Source organism: Acanthochromis polyacanthus, chromosome 20 (genome assembly GCF_021347895.1).
Source record: "Acanthochromis polyacanthus isolate Apoly-LR-REF ecotype Palm Island chromosome 20, KAUST_Apoly_ChrSc, whole genome shotgun sequence".
In the NCBI taxonomy this organism is placed as follows: Eukaryota; Metazoa; Chordata; class Actinopteri; family Pomacentridae; genus Acanthochromis; species Acanthochromis polyacanthus.
Window position 1 is genome coordinate 8,872,988 of NC_067132.1, and position 20,213 is coordinate 8,893,200.

A 20,213-nucleotide genomic window follows, 5' to 3' on the forward strand; every position below is an offset into this window, starting at 1 on the left:
TCCTCAAATATTTGTTAATTTCCTGACTGTTTAAAAAGGAACAGTGTATTTGTAACTGAGCTGCTGTGTTACATTGGAGTGTGCACGTTCGGCCATGCACGCTTGTATAGGTGAAGCTTTCATTTGAACATTAAGGAGATTAATCAGGGGGTCTCGTTTCATTTCCTGCAATTTGTGCCTGTTCTGCATGTACTTATGCTGGAAATGTCTTTATGTAAAGGAAAACACAAAATTCATGAAAAGTAGCAGAATGCAGTGAGGCTCTCAGGAATTCTGTGTTGCTTTCAAATATTTATTCACGTTGCTGAGTCAACACACAGATACTACTGTCCTCATTTCTGTCTTTTGTTTGGGGAAGTAACCTCTTTAAATGTGCATGCATCACCAATTCACATCTATGACTAATCAGTTCAATTGAACTGGCTTACAAATCTTTGGATTTTAACTGCTGGTATGTGTTCCAGCAAGATTTGTGTTCATGTTTAAAACTTTCTGCAGATTTTAACTTCATTCTGGGGGGGGGGACATCTGACATCTCCACCTGTACACACCTGTACGTCAGAGCTCCCTCCATACTGTGAGCAGAGTACTGTGGTCATTTTTGACCCTGGCCGTTGCCCGTAGTGTTTAGCTGTATCATAGCAACAGCAGAGGGGGCGGATGCAGTCTCGTGGGACCTGGTCTCCATGGTTTCAGCGGACACAGTTGATAGCAAACTGCGGTAAAAGTTTTCTAAAACAAGTTGGATTACACGGTGAGTGAACAGATAGCGGAAGACCCGTGCTATTATGTGTTATTACTGAGAGACAGTTTGTTGTAGTTAGGCTAACGTTAGCTAAACTGCGCTATCTCGTCAGCTCTGCCACAGTGTGCCGCTATTCTTCACTAAACTCGACGCGTCCAACGTTAGCCTGATATAGAGGTAACAGAGGGTGGAAGAAACGTTTATAATTTACGTAAGAAACAACTGGACGTGGTTGTATTTAGACTAAAATGAGCTAAATGCTGTCAGGTCAGAGGGACTAAAGCGCTATATCGTCAGTTAGCATAGTTCCGTTGCAGTGTGCCGCTGTTCTTCGCTAAACTCGACGTGTCCAATGTTAGCCTGATATAGAATTAACATTAAGGGGAGGCTATAAATACCTTTAGTGATGATAAACACCAGGTAATGAGTTTAAATCGATCTTTATTGTAGAACAAGAAGATATCTTAGCTTTATTTTTCTGTGTGATTTTTCTTCTTGCGGCAAGCGGCATTTTATGAAATACTATAGTTACTGTTATAGTAAACCGTTATTTTCCCAGAGAACGTTCAATGTACATCCTTGTATGTCTGGCACAGGAAAGGCTATGCTCATTCGGACCTAATGTAAGGGAGTTGCTCCAAAGCCAAACAAAAGTCTGTCAGTGTCACTGTAGACCTGTCCTTGGTCCTGCTTAATAGAAAAAAAAAAACTTTTCAACTACAGTTAAAACTTCTGAAATATCAGTGCCATAGACATTGCCTCTGCCTCTCAGGGCTTTGCTGGTGCTTTTGCTTGCATGGTATTCAGATTACCTAAAAATAAAGCAAAAATCAACTTGCAAGGTGTCTAAGATGAATGAAATGAAGTACTTAAACTCACCTTTTGAAAGAAAAAGTAATAGAGTACAGATTTGAGGTTGAATACCCTAAACTACTACTTATTTTTGTCTGTCAATGTCAGTGTCAGTCAAGCTGCAAAACTAGCATGATGTGTGATCTGCCTGGATATGAAAATATAGTAGCTTTTTTATGGTATTAACAAAATGTTCAGAAAATGCTGGTTAAACAGCCACTTGTGAAGTAGAACAATGCAAACAAGATAATGCATCTAGAATTATGGGTTTTGTAAGTGATTGTATGGTAACTATATACCTATGGTATTGTTTATGGTCTATCAAGTGGCAAGTTTTCCTTAAAATATAGACATTCACCAATCAAATGAGGCCACATCATGGCCTACATGATTTTGATGTTAAACTCTCAGGGTGTTATTTAGGTGAAAATGCACATATCTGCAGTTTTCACATATATGCCAGTAGCCAAGAGAATACAAAATAAACTGTAAATACAAAATAAAGGTGAAAAATTTAGGTTTTTTATGAATATGTGGCTAATTTTAAGTCATTACCACCATTTTCAAGAATTATAGCACTCCCCTAGTAACACTTTGCATGCTAAAAATCTGCACAGAATATTTATTCCGTCTCACAGATTCTTCTGTTAATCACAGGTGATTTCAGTTTAAAGAGAGGTCAAGTCATTGTTATTGATATAGATTTGCCAATTTTTTAAACTGAAACAGCGCCAAAGTGCTTTCCAGCAGAGAAATATGAATGACGATAGGAATTAAGTTCACAGGCTAAGGATTAAGGCTAAGACCTTACAGTGTTGATAATTATGAAGATTAACCTGAATAACTTACTGAAGTTATGAACCTAGAGAAATAAAAACCCAACAATAGAAGGGTTCATTGTCAAATTATTTCGAGAGAGAGAGAGAGAGCGAGAGAGAGAGAGAGAGAGTATAGAACTGAGTTTGACTTAGAAAATGTGTATCCCAAATAAAATCGCATTAGATATTTCGTTCAAGTCTTTGTGCTGTAATATGAACAGTATATGCTTAATAAATAGACTTTATTCAGTAAAAGAATACAGACATTTGAGGAAAAATGACCATAACAATAACACAAAGCTAGCAGTAAGCAGGCAGTCAGAAAGAGCAAGTGACGGCTTACAAAGTATTTCATTATGTTATTATTTATGTTTTACTGCCTGTCAGTTGGACAAGCATTTGTCTATCATCAGTTAACCATTTTTCACTTGAGATTGTGTAGCTTTGCCCTTTTAGTTTGTTGATACATGCAGCACAGCTTAAGAGTTTAATAGCAGCCACATCAATGCTCAAGACTAACTTTCACCCATGCCAACAACTAATTCCTTTATTAGTTTTGATTACCTTGCTAAACCTATGGCTGGATGATTTACTAACACCTTACAGCCTGTATCTCACCTGTCTGTGTCTGTGCTGCTCACAACATATTTCTTAGCTCAGCCTCAGCTGCTAAAAATGTTCTGTAATCGATCCAAACATTAATCTCCTTAGTAATTAGAGGGAAAAATATTTAGTATTTAATGCCATCCCTACCCCTTTAGCACAAGTGGATCAAGAGTTATTATGAAGTACAGGTCATAAAAACTTGTTATTTATAAGGTGACTTAGCCACAGCTTGTTCAACTTGTCCAATATTACCGTATTAGGAAAATCCTCTAAGCAGCAGCCTGAGCAACACTGAGATATTTACAGTTGCAGTTTCAAACATTTCAAGAGCTCTGCAACTTTTACAAATTTGTCAAGCAGTCATTTAAATATGATGGTGATATAGGTTATGAGCTGATCTCAGTGTATTAAGCACACGTGTTGCTCCTAATTGACTTTATATATTGCTTTAAAATACAGTGCTGAAACTAGCACTTATTACCATTATCACACTATGTGCTAATCATTGTCTTCAATAATCCATTAATTGTATGAAGCATAAAATATTGAAAGGTATATAAATGTAGTTTCTTCAAAACCAGCAGTCCAAAATCCAGATATGCTTAGATCGTTACTTAGATCGTTAGTTGAGAAGTTTCAGCTTGATTAGTTTGTCCTCCTTGTTACTTTCTTCGACAATCCAATTATGCTGCCGCTGGCCACTCTTTACAGACATGTATTTACTTTAGGGCCACTGCCAAAGAGAGATAAGGTCATATATATTTGTCTTACAGAAGAATACATGATGAATATAGTAATACTCATTTCCCACTGCCAGTAAAAAAATTTATAGCGATGGAATGTTAGTTTATGTAAAGAAACGCATGTGGGGAAAACACAGTACATTTAAGGTCAGCTCTATTGTTAGTTCAAAATAAACCCAACTGACAGCCTTTGACTTTGATTCACTAAAGCTAACCTCTTCTGCTGTTCAGAAAACAGAGACCCTGTGGTTAAGATTCTTGGTAGGAGCTTTGCCACTGCCTTGGAGAGAGAAAACACCCAAGCTGATACACTAGGTCTGGTAGACAAGGTGAAAGACCCATCCAAGGACTCCGAAACCAAAGTGAAGCTGTGTCTCTTGCTCCAAAATATGGACAAACCGATCCTCAGCAAGCTTCGTGAAGAAATCTCTGAGTAGGTGCTTTTCCTTTATCAGCTACCCTGTCCACATTCAATCAGATTACCCATCTATCCTCCTCATCTTCTTCTTTCAGGCAGATCCCACCAGATTTGCATGTGGCTGTGTCTCATTAGATTAGGCAGCATGTTTGGAAAAGGAACCATGAGTGAATTTGATGTTTGTTTGTTTTTTCTATTTTCTTACATGTTACCTGTAGAAAAGTCAGTCTTGACCCCACTGCAGTAAAGAATGAAGTGGAGTTGTTGAAGCAGCTCTGCAGTGAAGGGGAAAAGAGGGTGTTGAAGTCGCTTCGGTACACATCAGGTTTGAATTATCTCCACATTTCACTGGGTTGCAAGGAAAGCAATTGCCATTAATACTAATGCTGGATATTACAAAGCATAAAAAGTCTGTGCTCTGCTGCCACAAAAGACATGGAAGTCATTATATCTGTCAGATTCCAGTTTACCAAGTCATTAGTCAGCGCATGCTTTTTTGCTTCATTGCAGTGTATTCATCATGCCCTAACAAAGCATTCAACAGCATGCACACACAGAGTGATGAATGCAGTCTCTGTCCCCTTTTTCTGTTGTTGAATTGACACCTTCTATAAAATTACACCACAAACCAGCTTCAAAATATGTGGCTCAGTTTTTTTAGTGGATGATTTATATTGCAAGGAAAACTATGGCTCAACCCTGGGTTCAAACATGTTCTTCTTGGAATTCTGAGTTGTCGTCTTTAGCCGACCAGACACGTTGTGATTTCTTCTTTTCCTTCTCTGTTTTCCTGTGTTTCCTTCTTCCTGTGAGGACAAACCTGCTGTGACTTGATATGCTAAAGTTTGTACAATAAAGTTTGCAGGAAGGCTGTTATGAGTTTCAAGTTGCTTTTCTTGTTCTTGTTTTTTAGATTTTGAATTTTCAAATGGCTACCGCACCCCTCTGTGGAGGCAGGCACATGGTGATATTTGTTACCTTGTGATTGAGCCTTGTGACACAGAGACCCTCTACATCACCTACAGCACTGCCGGAGTTTTTCTTAATGAGGTAAGGCTAGGAAGCGTTTGTGCTACTCAGAATGGGCGTTAATAGTGACGACACATGGCAGTAAGCACAGTAAGCACACCATCAAAATCAAAACTCAGTTAACAATATTAATTTAGTTACTTAGTTATTATCATTTAGATGCTTGGCGATTTTTCTTTTTTCTCCTGCAGCAGTTAATAAAACACTGTGTCCCTTTTCCTTGCAAGGAATGTAGTCATTTTTTTAGTAAGTAAGTTCTGATGGATCACTCACTTAATGATTGCAGTGATAATTTTTTTTTGAAAGAGTTAACTTCAAGCTAATACTGTCTTAAATGTAACCATTGCTGTTGTCTCTTTTATGGTTTTCTTATCTAAGTTTATCTGAGCAAAATGTTATGCAAATCATCTTTACAGCAATAAATCAAACAACATGAATAGACAGAGACAGGTGTTATACACTTACTAATAGAGTATAGACAATATCTACTTAAGATACATAACCAGGCCCTAAAACTATCAAACTAAATTAAGGACAATACATTTAGAAACAAGCACACGGACCAATAGTTCTGCTTTCCAGAACATTTAAAACTGACATCATGACATGTTGAAGTCCCCCTGTATGGTGGCTGTACATTAGTCTATGAGACAGCCGTGTGCAATAGTAATATTTCACTGAGTTCCTGAGATTCTTTCACAAATGTTTGTAAAAGCAGTCTGCGTGCCTAGGTGCTTGATTTTATTCACCTGTGGCCACGGAAGTGATTGGAACACCTGATTCTGATTATTTGGATGGCTGAGCGAATACTTTTGGCAATATAGTGTATCTGAACTTGACTCCTTGAATTCAGGAAATGAGGAGGAAGAAACCACGAGTGAGATAGGTGGTAAGTTTAGAAATTAAGAGTCTTTTTAATTCTTAGTATGTGTTTGTTTAATCAATTTAATGTCTTACATGCAAGATATAAATGGAATGCATAAGAGTTCAAGAGTGAGAACACATAAAAAAAAGTTAAAATGTGATTGTTTTGTTATTAGAGAGGGATGGACATTGGTATTTTTCAAAACACCATGCCCCGTGATGCATTCTTCCAGCTCCTGTCACATTTGCATTTGGTCATCAATTTGGAGAAGCCAGTTGAGGTCTGGGTTTTCATGGTGATGACCTCACTGCTGTTCCCTACCCACGCTGTGATACACCTATCAAATTCATGTGCATGTTCAGTACACAGACTGTACACAGACTCAAAGCCATGCAAACATCAAGTTCCAGATGTTCACTTTGTTTTCACAGGGCATAAAACAGGAGGGGGAGGAGAGTGGCTACGAGCGAACAAGTGATGTGTACGCAGACCTGGTCACACTGCTGAAGAGCAGATCTCCACATTTTGCCGAAAACATGAACAAACAGGTAGAGTGGAATGCAGGCACATGCAGTCACTATCAACACATTAACACCTCCTTTTTAAGCCTTGAATTTTAGCTCTCAAAGCAAAGATATGTGGGTGTTGAAATGGCTCTTTGTCCCATGAACAAGGTCCTTCTCTCTAAACCTTTGATTTGATCCCTGATGCTTGTGTGAGTCATATTCGCAAACAGAGTTGGGATTGTGTAATCAGTGTCTGTGCTGTTCCATGCTACTGAGCTAGTGTCTAGTTGTCACTGTGTTGAAAAATTTCTGAATCGACCTCTGCCGTGTTCCAACATCAAAACAGTAAAGCCAGTGGTGAAGCATGAGTAGGGAGTAGACGCATCCTGACCAGCTCCTGCATATTTTGTTAAAATAAGTTTGCAAACTACTCCTTCGGTCTCCTAGACGGCCCAAGTCTTGTCAGGAAGGTTCACAAGATGACTGGTAAGGGCAGTTGTGTTTGGTCGGTGACTTCTGCTTTAGGGTGAGTTACATCTTTAACCATTGCTGGCTTCGCAAATTGAACTGCTTGACAAACTGGCTCCATAAACTGTTTGTTATGCCATATGATGTTCGGGACTCTGGCGGCTGCATTTGTTACAGGGCAGCCAATATCTCTGCTCTACCTGTTCAGCCCTGGTACTGGCAAACTGGAGTTCACACCAGTGAATGAGTCCTTGTTGAAAGAAATCCTGTGCTTTGTGGAGCAGTTCAGTTCCCAACACCCACAGGAGGCATAGCATGTGTTTGAGGAGCCACTCCAGTGGAGGACCACTTTAGTGGCATCTGATTTCAAAACAGAGTATGACATCAGGACCCTAGTGAGGATAAAGCGGTGTATAGAGGATGGATGGAAGTATATGTACTAAATTATTCCTTCCATTGTAGTTTTGCTAATGTACATTTATACATCTGGAGTACTGGTTTAGTGCACAGTTTAGATGCACAGTGGTAGGTTTGGATTCTGGTGCTTTGTTTGAGAAAGCACTGGGGGGTGGGGCGGATTTTATTATTATTATTTATTTTCCTTCTCTCACCCAGGTGTTTTCCGTTTTTTTTTTTTGTTTGTTTCTTAAATGTCTGATGTTCAGCACCTTCTCCACATTGACATTGGGGGTTAAGCATACTACATCTCAGGCATGCATCTGTTTATTCGGAACCCGCTCGATTATGGTTGATAACCCAACAATTAAACTCTGTTCATGGAATGTACATGGGATCCAGGGCCTGTCAAACAGAAGAAAGTTCTTAATTTGTTAAAGAGGGAAAAGGTTCAATACCTTTCATCCTGTGTCACCCGAGTAATGACGAGCCCCAAGAATTAAAGAGGGATTGGGTTGGCCAGATATTTTATTCCTCCTCTACATCGAGAAGCAGAGGGGTTGCAATTCTGATCCACAAAGATCAGAATTTAGGGCTGGACCCGAATATCCGAATATTCGTTCGCTACGGCGGTATCCGGATATTAATTTTGGTATCCGAATATTCGCCCCTGAATAGACTGCTGAATATTATTCAATATGGCACCAATTTGAAAGCCAAAGCTGTTGTAGTCTCTCTTGATGCCGAGAAGGCTTTCAACAGAGTTGAGTGGCCATATTTGCTGAGGATCCTCCCTAAATTTAATTTAGGAGATAGCTTCATCAAATGGATCTCTCTCTTATATGATTCCTCGTGCATCCGTCATTTCAAATGGTTGGAAATCTCCCACATTTGCAGTTGGGCACGGTACTCATCAGGGCTGCCCAGTCTCTCCTCTCCTGTTTGCACTCGCCATTGGGCCCTTAGCAGAGGCGATAAGGAGTGACCCTCAGGTGGCTGGCATTACTATAGGTCCCCAAAAGCACACCATTTCCCTTTAAGCGGACAATGTTTTGCTCTGTCTAAGCAACCCTGAAGTCTCTATTGTCAGAATTATTGAAATTACTAAAACTTTTGGACAGTTTTCAGGGTACAAGATTAACTATTCGAAATCAGAGGCTATGCCCCCAACCCTTCATACCCCCTCGACCTCTTCTAGCGCTGCCCCTTTTTGATGGTCTCCTTCTGGGTTCGTCTATCTGGATATACATATAACTCCGTCCCTCTCTGGTCTTTGTAAAGCCAATTTTATACCTTTAATCCGTAAAATTAAAGAAGATCTGACATGCTGGACCAGCCTTCCACTATCTCTTACAGGTAGGGTAAATCTTTTTAAGATGAACATACTTCCTCATCTGCTTTACATGCTCCAAATAACATGGTCCCAGTTCTTCTGACTAGAAGGTCACTCCATCCTAAATAGTTCACTATCTTCCTTTTTGTGGAGGAACAAATGGGCCAGATTGAAATTACAAAAATTACAACTTCGCCAAGGAGAGGGAGGGTTGTCACTGTCAAATATTAAATATTATCAATTCGCTTGCCTCGACTGCTATGTCTGGGAACGGTTTAGAAATGATCCCCGATCCACTTGGCTTAGCATTGAGGTCACCTGTCTAGATTCAATTCCTCTTCGTAACATCTTGTATATTTCAAAAAAATTAGTGACAAACAGAGTAAGGGCCAATTACCTCCTCCAAAATGCATTAAAGGTTTGGAGAATTTTTAATAAAATAGGGACTCAGGAGGATTCTCTCTCTCTACTCACTCCCATTCATTTGAACCCAGATTTCCCCCCCTGGCCTTGAAGGCAGTGTATTTTTCATATGGTCTGATAAAGGTATTTGTACTCTAGGAGACCTAATCTCTGACAGCACTGTTAAATCTTTTAACCAGTTAATTGAACAATACAACCTCCCCTCCAGACATTTATTTAGGTATCTGCAGATCCATAGCTTTGTCTCTTCAAAAGTAAGGTTCCATCCTGGCGGGTTCTCTCACCCTTCTATAGACGAGGTACTGCAAGACCCTGAGCCCCGAAAACTGATAACCAAGCTCTACAGTACTCTGTCTCCTTCAGTGGAGGGCACTGGCCATCTTAAATTGCTCTGGGAGGCCGACCGAGGGGTAACAATCTCAGTTGATGAGTGGGGTAATGTGTGGCTGAGCTCATCTGGCTGTTTGTCCACTAACAAAGTTAAGGATTCTCAATTCAGAATTACCCATAGGCTCCAGATTACACCAGTGCTATGGAATAAATTTAATCCTACACTTTCTAAATACTGTAATCAATGTAAGGATCAGAAGGATCATACTACCATTGTATCTATGATTGTCCCTCTATTCAAAACTTCTGGAGAAAAGTTAGCAAAGAAATTTCCGGCATATTTGGTAAAGACCTGGAGCTCACTCCGCTGTCCTGCATCCTTGGAATACGACACTGAACTTGTATGCTGAGACTGCTCGATGTTCTTCTGTTTAGTGCCACACGGTGTATCCTACTTCAGTGGATCTCTGACAAACCTCCTAAGCTCTCACAGTGGTTACAGGGTATAATGGAACTTATTCCCCTGGAAGCAATGACCTACTGGCTTAAGGACAAACCTCTGTTATTCTATAAACTTGGAACCCATTTTTGAACTATATCGGTATGGAGAGTGCACAGACCTTACTGGAGGGTCTTTATGGACTTATCTGGTCAGACATTCCTAGAAAGAACCGGACTTGAGTTTTGGTATCAACCAAAAACTATACAGTAATACCAAATGTTGTTGCTAGAGGTACGGACCCGTACCCGTAGCCTGTGGACTACGGATACGGCACTTGCCATTTGCCAATCAGATACGCGAGATCTGGTCACGTGACTCCCGGTAGACGCTAGTGGTACGGACCCGTAGCATCGGTACTACAGGTACGGACCCTAAACCTGACCCTAATCCTAACCTTAACCTTTGCTTACCTTTCAACAGTTTGCAGTGGTTAGCAGCTTCTTGACTCACGAGACTCGCGTATGGGTCCGTATCTGTCTGGCAAATGGAAAGTGCCGTATCCGTAGCCCACAGGCTACGGGTACGGGTCCGTATCTGTAGACACTACCAATACCAAATGCCTGGATACCAGCTTAATGACAAAAAAAACATGTAGCAGCATCAAATTGTCAATTTGATGCTGCTATATGTTTTTTTTCCTTTTTTTGCCAGTCATTATGTTGTTAGATATTTCTGTATTTTATTTATACTTATCTTCTGTGAATTAATTTCTGCTTATCGTTTTTTTGTTTGTTTTTTCCCTGTTGTTTTCACCGTGTGGGAGTGTTTGTTCACCATGTTTGATGCAATATGAGGTACTCTTATGTTTCTGTAGAACACTTATCTTGTATTAATTGAAAAAGTAATAAAGATACCTTTAAAAAAACAGTAAAGCCACATCCCACCCACCCACCCCCACTCACACAGACACCCATACTCGTTTCCAGACATTGAAATACGGGTGATTTATTCAGTAGTGCTATTTCCTGCTTTAGTAATTTGATGACATAACAAATCGCCTCCATAATGGATTCCATGTGCTCTCAACAATCTGTTATCATTTAAAAATATGATCTTTTTTTCTCACTCATGCTGTTTGTTGGAAAATGTGGCTTCATCAGAATCTCATCAGATTCTTTAAAGAACCCTTGCTGCTCACTGCCTGCTTCACATGAATATCAGCTGTTTCTTTAAAATGGCAAAGGCACGTAACTTGAAAATACTTGTCTAGTTTTCTGTTTATTTTGTCATTATCAGCCAAGTACAGCGTAAATATGATTTAGAAGAGTAGGATTTATCCACTACGCAAATCTTTTTCTCAAAGCAGGAATAAGAAATATGTCTCTGTGAGTAATGAATTTTTCAAATGCCAAGAATGACTTGTAAATCTATTTTCTCCATAGATTTTTTCACTGCTGAAAAGCCAGATGATAGTTTTGCACCCTATTCTGCATGTAAAGTACATTTGAGATAAAAATTAAAGCCAACAGAAATGACAAAACAAATGTAGAGATTTTAAATGCTAGGATTTATTCCGACAGCTGCTGCTCTACATGTGACACTGTAAGTTGTGTTTAACAACTTGTTATGGTAGTAATAATAATACTGACTTTACTTTTAATACTATAGAACTGATACTTTTTTATTATGTATGATGACAGAGAGGCTGTATGGATGATAATGTCTGTTGGTCCACATTTTCGTGGAAACAGAAACTGTTGGATAGATTTCTGTAAATCCACAGAGGATGCATATTAATGACTTTGGTGGTCTCCTGACCTCTTCCTTAGCTTCATGACTCATGACTGAGCATCACCATCTATTGCTTATCCTGTGACATACAGGATTAGGTAAACACCGACTAGGTGGATTGACACAGCATTTTTTAATTTCAGATATGACCCTTTATAGATCTGCACATTTTAAAGACAACGGCCGTGTAGAATTCTGTTGAAGCAATTCTGAGACAGGAAGAGATATTTAAAACCTATTAAATATGTAATTTTGATACACAAAGACTATTTAATAGTTTATTTTGAAATGGGCTTCAATAATTTTGTTGATTCTTTTATACCCAGTGACATTGTAAGCGCACATTTTAATTTGATCTCTTTATTTTATGGACAGTTGCTGCAAAAGTCGTGACATTAGTAGCAGCCTCAGTGGTGATACAGTTCAAATGTTACCAAACTCAGATGGTAAACAAAATAAACCTTGTACTTGCACTGCATTGCCACTGTAAGCATGTTAGCATGCTAACTGTAGCATGATTTTACAATGATATAGTGCACCTTATTTACTCTTCTTGATTTTATTTGATCATCAATATGTGAAATAATGCACCACACAGTGCTGCCAAAACTTTTTACAATTTGAGGAGACGATGGAATATTGCACTACTTTTTGCAAACAGTGCAACAATGCAGTGTTCATATTTTTATGGATATGAAAATATACATGAAACCCTACACCTGGCAGTGAATATGCAAAATTTGATGATTCAAAAGTGTCTGAAGTCTCAATTAACTACTCCAGAAAAAAAGTCATTGCTGTTTTTCATTTAGGGAGTAGTAAATAAATAAAGACTTGACTGATTTTAGAATAAGTTTACACAAAGGCCTTGATGCATAGAATAGCACTTCTGTTTTACTGGTGAAATTGTGGTTGGCCATTAAGATCTTTTACAGTAGATGATAGATCTAAAAATGCCATAGGAAGCTGCAGCATTAGTGAAGATTTAAGTAAACCAATGACTAGTGCCAGGCTGAACCATGTAAAAAAAAAAAAAAAAAATCATGCTTTCATGTTTTATGAGTGCTGTGTGAAGAGTGATGACTTGAGTCTGAACAATCTTAAAATGATGGACAGTTGCAGTAAAAATTGCTGTGAACGAGTTTGTGGAGGCACAAATCATTGTCAGATTCTTTAACTCATTTAAAATATGCAGCATGCAGTGTCCAGTGACGTTTGTTTGAATCTCACTGCTGAATATTTTCTCTCCGCCTCTACTTCAGCTAATCCTTTTCATGTGATGAAGTTAAAATGCCTTGCTTTGAAATTCATTTGATTGATTGGTGACGACAGCAATCAAATCGTGCAATATGCATTGTCTGTATGAGATATTAAATAATGGCAGTCATTCTTGAGGACATGGTCCATTCCGATTTTAATTTGAGAAAGCAATAGAAGCGGCGTCTGTCAGAAACAAAACCTTGCACAGTTTCGGCTCTGTTCCCTGATTGCAACACGGAGAGCCCAAATCCGAAAGGCTATAGCCAAAGATAACAACACCTAATCTGCAAACATATCTGCTTGTTTGAGTGTGAGGAAGCAGGTCTTTTTTAACAGGTCTATTAGATTAGACAGCCTCAATCAAATGAGCAGAGGCAGCCAAAGGAGACGATGGCTGCAACACAGGGAGGAAGCAGACTCGCCTTCTCCGCTCAGTGTTGTTGATTCGTTTTGACATCACAGCGTGATTGGAAATTGGACATACTGTGTATTGCATGCACAAGATGCTCACTGAAAAGTAAAAACTCCCTTGGTCATAGATTTGTTTTTGTTATTCACATCTTGAAAATGTATTGAGACTGCCTCACTGTCACAACTAGTGAGTTGAAACTGCTTGAATCCTGCCACTGACAGATGCCAATGGCTTCAGATTTGCTGCCCTGCTGATTTTCCATTAGTATGGCTCAAGTAATTAGATGCATGTCTACCACAAACACGTGTAAATAGCTGGGCTTTATGTTTTAGTAGTCAAATGCCTGAGTAAAATGGCGAAGGAAAAATAGTGCATATGATTGAATGTCACCTGCTATAAAAATGTTTTTGACATCAGATCTTAGGCGTCAGTCCTACTTAAAATAGCATTTGGCAATGGGGGTTTAAGATGTAGAAAGGCACCTGTAATAGGAATTTATACTGTGGCATGTCAAGAAATGTGAAGTGTTCCCTTCTGCGTAAGCACATGGACTTTGTCCATTTCACATATAATAGAATTAAAGAAGGTTGGTTAGCCTAATAAAGTCAGACTGTTGGTCTGTGGTTGGGTGAATTGAGTTGTATGTTTCCAATAGCAGGTCACTTTGTGTTTTATGAAAAACAAGTCTTTGGAAAAGTGATTGGGCATGCTTGGCTCTGACTTGTGCGTGAACACAACCCATTGAAATACATCTTAATTCTTTTTCCCTGCCCTTAAAAATGTTGAGCCCCTAACAGCCAATGACAGTCTGAGCTATTTCTGCAAAAGCAGGTGTCTGTGATTAAAAACTCTCCTGCCTGCAAACCATTCATATGTCTTATTGGCATTCGTGTATAGGTTGTAAAGTTTGGTATAAAGACCTTGAAAACTTAAAAAAAAAATCATACCTGAGTAACAGTGACACAAAGGCGTTACTTAGTCTGAGCCAAGCTGTAAGCTTTTAGGTGAATGTCGAGAAACAATAAACTTTTGACATTGTTCAGCCAATTAACAAAGAGGGACCTCTTCTGTGTAAAGCACTGGGAAAGTGTTCTTATATTCCAATACCACCATAAAAGCTCAATTGTTATGCAGGTCTGCATATTGTTGAGAAAAGGCTTTTATGTGAGTTTTGTGTTTTTCATTTGCCACTGACACTGCTCTATAGTTTTTAAACACCTCTTCTTGGAGGGACATGACCAATACTTTGTCAGACATTAATATGTATTGTGTCTCAAATAATGAAAGGAGACAAACCGCTGCAGTGGGTGGGTGGAAAAAACTGCACACAAGTCCACAAGAAGTAAAAGACTAATCAGAATGACTGTTTTGTTTTATTAAGCATCATCTGGAGGAATTTACAACCAGATTACATAGAATCTTACAATTAAAATTTATCACATACATTTTGTTCGTTTTAATTAAAATAGAACAAGGACTTTTTCCTCACTCTGCCTTTTTCCCCTTACCAGCAGGACTTTGCAGAAAAACCTCCATCAACACATAAGTGTCAGCATGTGGAATCGGTTGATGGAGAGGAACAAGGCCAACCCCAGAGGTCTTACGAGCAACAGAAAAAGAATGTGCATGAGAAGACGATGCATCAGCATAAGGCATTCAGCAGGAACAGATATGGATCACCCTGTTTTGATCTCCTGTCTATGTACCGGTATGTGATAATTCCTTTTGCAAGATGTGTCCTAAAATATTGCCACATAATATGCGTGGTGGAGATTCCTGTTCTGGGGCTGATGAGCTTTAGATGACAATGGTGCCAAGTCTTTGCCACATGTGCTCAGTGTGTCTGCCAGCAGTCACACATTATTAAAAAAAATTGTTATGGGGTTTTTAAATTTCAGAGCAAGTGCAAATATTCTTGATCACACAGTGATCAGAGTTAATAAATGCTTCACACTCTGGAAAACCTTTCTGTCCAATTATAGATACAAAACATAGGAAAAAGTATTAGAAAAAAATCCCCAAAGATCTATCACATATGGTCTTTGATTGATAAATAGGTCTAGCAAAGGCTGAGCTGTTGCAGCTGTACATTGTGATAACTGTACCCATTTTAGGAGAAACTGGCTCAAGATAAAAGTATTTCAATTGCTTAAAAAATGCTTGCTGAACCCTTGTCTTGAGTTGTTAAATAATGATTATGTTAGAAAAATAACCATTTTCAAAATAGAAGTAGGCATAGTGACTCCCATTTCACATTATTATAGTAAAGCAGAGGAAGAGAAGAAAAAGCTGACGCCAGGAGCCAAGAACAAGATAAAAGCAGCGTTCTCTGAGCCTTCCCTACCTGTGCACCGGTCCTCTCAGAAAATGTTACCAGCCCCTGCTAGTTCTCCTTTGTCAGAATCTGTAAGGACTCTTAAAAACAAACAAGTTCAATGGACTGCCTTGAAAATGCCGCAACCAGATGAAATAAAAGTCAGTTTACCTGTGACGACTGCAACAACAGTCAGTTTCTGTGCTTACATATACTTAGTGCCACAGCTTTCTCAGTTTTGTTCTGTGCTGTGTGTATTGCAACGTGGCTCAGCAAGTAAGAAACCAGACTGCTGCGTAAAGATTGAACATCAGTAGGTGACAGAACATGAGCCAACATAAGGCAGAACACTTTTGCTATTTCCACAGTCTTTCATTAAAAAACAGCCATGCAAGAGTGTCAGAATGGCACAAGGATTATCTGTCAAAATTGGCATTTCAATGATAGCCAGACAGAAGAGCAGTGCATAAAGTTAACTACTGCCAACAGTGTTCCAAAAGTAAACTGTTGCTCCTCCTGCAGCTTTGCCAAACAACATGAAAAGAAGCCTAATGAGTGCGAGCAGCCCATTCTTTGGTCAGACGCAATCAAAATAGCTTATAACATAATGTTTGGATCGGATGGCATCCAGCGTGTTTGGTTAGGCCTGGCATGACCAAAGAGACTGCCTAGTGTTACCTGTGAAAAATGCACGCCAACGGGTGCAAAAGGTGCAGAGATGTCATTTATCGATGAGATGGTACTATGAATGCATATTTGTATAACAAAACACTGAATGAAAAGATCTCAAGTTTCAAGAAGCTGGGCAGGAAAGGAATTGTACAGCATTAAATATGTCCCAAACACTCTATTACAATCACACAAGAGTTTTTTAAAGAAGAAAAGCAAGAATACTACAACCTCACCAAACATGTCTCCTGACATGAAGTCAATAGAACATCATAGTGTTATGTGTGAAGGATGGCAGGGCTTTTCTCCCCAGATCTGTTCAATGCTTCTCTCTGTTTCCATCAGGTTTCTATCCAAACAAAAACAGCAACACACAATGATAAAAAAAGAACATGATACTATTCAAGGGTGGCCAGACTTTTGTTGCACTGAATTTTACTTTAAGGCCTGTATTTTCAGTGTAATCTGTCTTACCACTTTGTTTTTAATTATACAAAAATAATACAATCAATGTAAATGATGGAACTTGGAGTGATTTATTTTTATGGTATAATACAGTTTGTTGTACAGTATACTGTATGCAAGATTTCTGCTTTCATTAGGATAACTGAATATTGTTCTACCTGTGGAGAAATATGTGGTGAAAAGCTTCAGCTGCTGACATTGTACTGAACAGGAACCTATGTAAAAGCGTTTTCCTTCTCTGGCTCTTGGCAGCTGCAGCTCCTCAGCTGTCTTCATGCTTGAATCTGCCAATATATACAGACTGCTAGTGTAATAAATCAGCAATGTTGATTCTAACCACTGTTCACTGATAGCTTTCTTAGCTCCTCATCATTTTCTGTACATGCAAATAATACTCCAGGGTGCATTCATTCAGTCACAATCATCATCTCACACCATTGAGGACAGTGTGTACGCCTGGCAGCTTTGTGAAGGTTTCCTTCAGTGTTTATCATGCTGCATCCAGGAAAACACTCATATCAGCTGCCTCCCTTTGATAAAATGCTCCCCTGGAAATGCTATTTGTATGTACATGGAAACTGTTTCTCGGCGGACCCATTTGAATTGGTACCAAATTTCATTGCTCCACAGTGCCCAGTTTTCATGATGCAGATATTCAAGCAGCCCATTCAACTTTAAAAAGCCATCTGCATTTGTATTTGCATCAACAGCCTATCAAGAGTCTTTGCTCTGTGTATGATGGTGACTGCAGTCCTTATTCCAGTCATTGTTTTCCAGCTGTTTAGATTCAGAGGAAGTTCAAACTTGAAACTTGAATTTCAAAATTCGTAATAGGTCTTCTTGTGTGGGATGAACTGATTGTTCTTCCATTTAAAAGACCGGAAAAGAGATTGCATGCTGTTATATTCCATCCCTTTGTCTGATCATGTATTTTCTATCCCACACCTACAGTGTGTACGTTGTTATATGTTGTGTGTTATCTGCTCATTTTTTGTTTAGGAAGACCTCAGCAGGAGCCATCCCAGTGGAACATGAGAGTTCAACTGAGAGTGAGGAGGAGGAGGAGCAGCCAGCGCGCCGTCCAGAGGGGAGCACAGTTCAGCCTCCTGATTACTTTCAAATCCAGAACCTGGTCAAGTACCTGGAGGTATGAGAATGTCACCCTGCACACTACTGTTTTCCCCCTCTGATTGAATTTATCTCAAAATAGTCCTTTGAACTGAGAGTAGTACACAACTGTCAGGAAACAGTAAAGTCCAGGCTTTTTTTCCTGTCATCTGTACTAGAATTTTGATACTGACCTGAATCAGCAGTCAAATTTCTCAAACTTCTTCAGAAATACAGTATGTGAAAAATCATGTAGTCAGGAATGTGCCGTACAATTTAGTATAGTTGGTTTCCCAAAGCTGATTCTCCTATCACATAATCCCACCTGTCTGTTTTGATTCAGTCACATAAAGGCACAGCCAGTGACAAAGAGGATGTCAGATGAGATAAAGTGGAGGTTGCTCCCATTTAAAGCAGAGCTTGACAGGAAGATGCTTATTGAAGTGGTTGGCTGGGCTCATGGATTCTTGGTTTCTGACACAGGGCTGTTTGGTTGCACATGGAAGCCAAAGCACAGGGGAAAGAGCTGTCTGACAGCAGCAGCTGTACGCACTGTTTGCCCACACCGCAGAAGCATAAAAATGAAGCGCGCCTGTGATAGGTCTGACAGGGCATATGGTGAATATTAATGTGTCAAAACATGGAAGGAAAAGAAAAGAGGACAGAAACACCAATGACCCAGACTGGCTGGGAATTCCTCAGACCACTTGACTTCAGAGATTATCCTGCTTCACTCAGTGGTCCCCATTATCTATACGTGTGAACAATTTTATTCAGACAGATTAAATTAAAACAGGAATCGCTGCTGTATTGCTGTACACAAACATCCTTTACACGCTGTTTCGGCTGAAAGAAAATGAAATGAGTTTAAGTGGTTACTGTGTAATAATAGACTATATTTCACATGTTTTATACAGTGATAATGGCTTCTAAGTTTCACAGATTTGTGCTAAATAAGATCTTTCACAGTGCAACCAAATAAATCTTTTATAGAAAACACTGCTGTAAAGTTCAACTTTAGGTTGGTATTTTTAGCTTAGCAAAATAGAATATAATGGAAGGAAATTCCCACTCTAAAAGCAGGCACTTACTCCTTTCCAGAAAGGAAAAAAGAAGATGGAAATGATATGAAAGAGGCAACTTCAGATTAAAAAACCCTCACTGGTTTGTGTATTTTATACTTTAGAGTGGGGTTGTGGCATGAGCTTTAGGGTTGTGTGTGTGTTCCTGCTTCAACAAGATGCAGCACTGCCGTAACCAACATGTCCCAGCTTTTCTATCTGTCTGGAAACCACACAGCACAGTTATTTATGGGGTTTGTCCAGTAGTCATTTTATAATATCATTACCATCAGACGCTGAAACTTACCATGAGCCAAGTTAAATATCTGTTTTATTTTAGGAAGAGATCTTTTTTCCTCTTTTCCCTCGCGCTATAGACAGCCGTTTGTACTCTAGGAAGTTTAACACTTTCATAAAGCGACACATGGATGTTCTGTTTTGTGTTTTAATGATATTTATTTTCGAATATTTGCCTAAGTTGTGTTTGTTTTTATACCTGTATGACTGGAGACCTGTGCCTATACAATGGTTACATGGACTCTCGCAAAATCCTGAATGCAAATTGAAATCACAAATGAAATCACACAAATTGTTTGTGGCAGGCATGTGTATGTGCATGTGTTTGTGTGGGTGTATGCACTGTAGATGTCTTTAACATACTGACACGGAAAACGAGTTTCAACATAATTTGCACACCATATTCCAGTCTTTAATGTATCAGTGATATAGCACAGTATAAGCAACCTTGTATTACACTTGCATTTTTGCCTTATGTGTTGTTAGTTTTTATAGGCTTTGTACTGTTGATATAATTATACATTTATTGCATAGGGCTTCAGTAAATCATAAAAATAAATCAAGTTAAGGAACAACTTTCCTAAAGAGTCTAAAGTTTTGTTTTACAGTCTTAAACAGCTTGCGTGGTGAACTTCGCCACCAAGCCAAAAAATTTAATTTGAGGCTTTTCTCCTTGTTTAAATAAAGACAAAATTCCCCAGCTGCTAATAGTTATGTTGTCCTGTGGCTTTCTAAATACAATTTTCATATTCTCACAAATATAAATATTTTGTCTGTTATGCAATATGTTACTAGTTAACAGATAAACATTTCTGTTATGTGTTCTAAACATTTTCATATTTGACCTTGTTTCTTCACTGAGT

At 39.0% G+C, this 20,213-nt stretch overlaps 1 protein-coding gene across 2 annotated transcripts in view; it reads left to right on the top strand.

Moving 5' to 3' along the window:
• Nucleotides 1–625: 625 nt before the first annotated feature.
• Nucleotides 626–20,213, top strand: part of odad2 (outer dynein arm docking complex subunit 2) — a 45,990-nt gene continuing 26,402 nt past the window's right edge. Inside the window, exons 1-7 of one of the 2 annotated variants that reach the window (XM_051940397.1) lie at nucleotides 626–754; nucleotides 3,996–4,197; nucleotides 4,401–4,507; nucleotides 5,096–5,232; nucleotides 6,508–6,624; nucleotides 14,949–15,145; nucleotides 17,885–18,032. In XM_051940397.1, the coding sequence (XP_051796357.1) occupies nucleotides 661–754; nucleotides 3,996–4,197; nucleotides 4,401–4,507; nucleotides 5,096–5,232; nucleotides 6,508–6,624; nucleotides 14,949–15,145; nucleotides 17,885–18,032 (1,002 nt within the window). In that variant the 5' untranslated portion in view covers nucleotides 626–660. The remainder of the gene's footprint in view (nucleotides 755–3,995; nucleotides 4,198–4,400; nucleotides 4,508–5,095; nucleotides 5,233–6,507; nucleotides 6,625–14,948; nucleotides 15,146–17,884; nucleotides 18,033–20,213) is intronic. The other variant, XM_051940398.1, reaches the window with a different exon arrangement.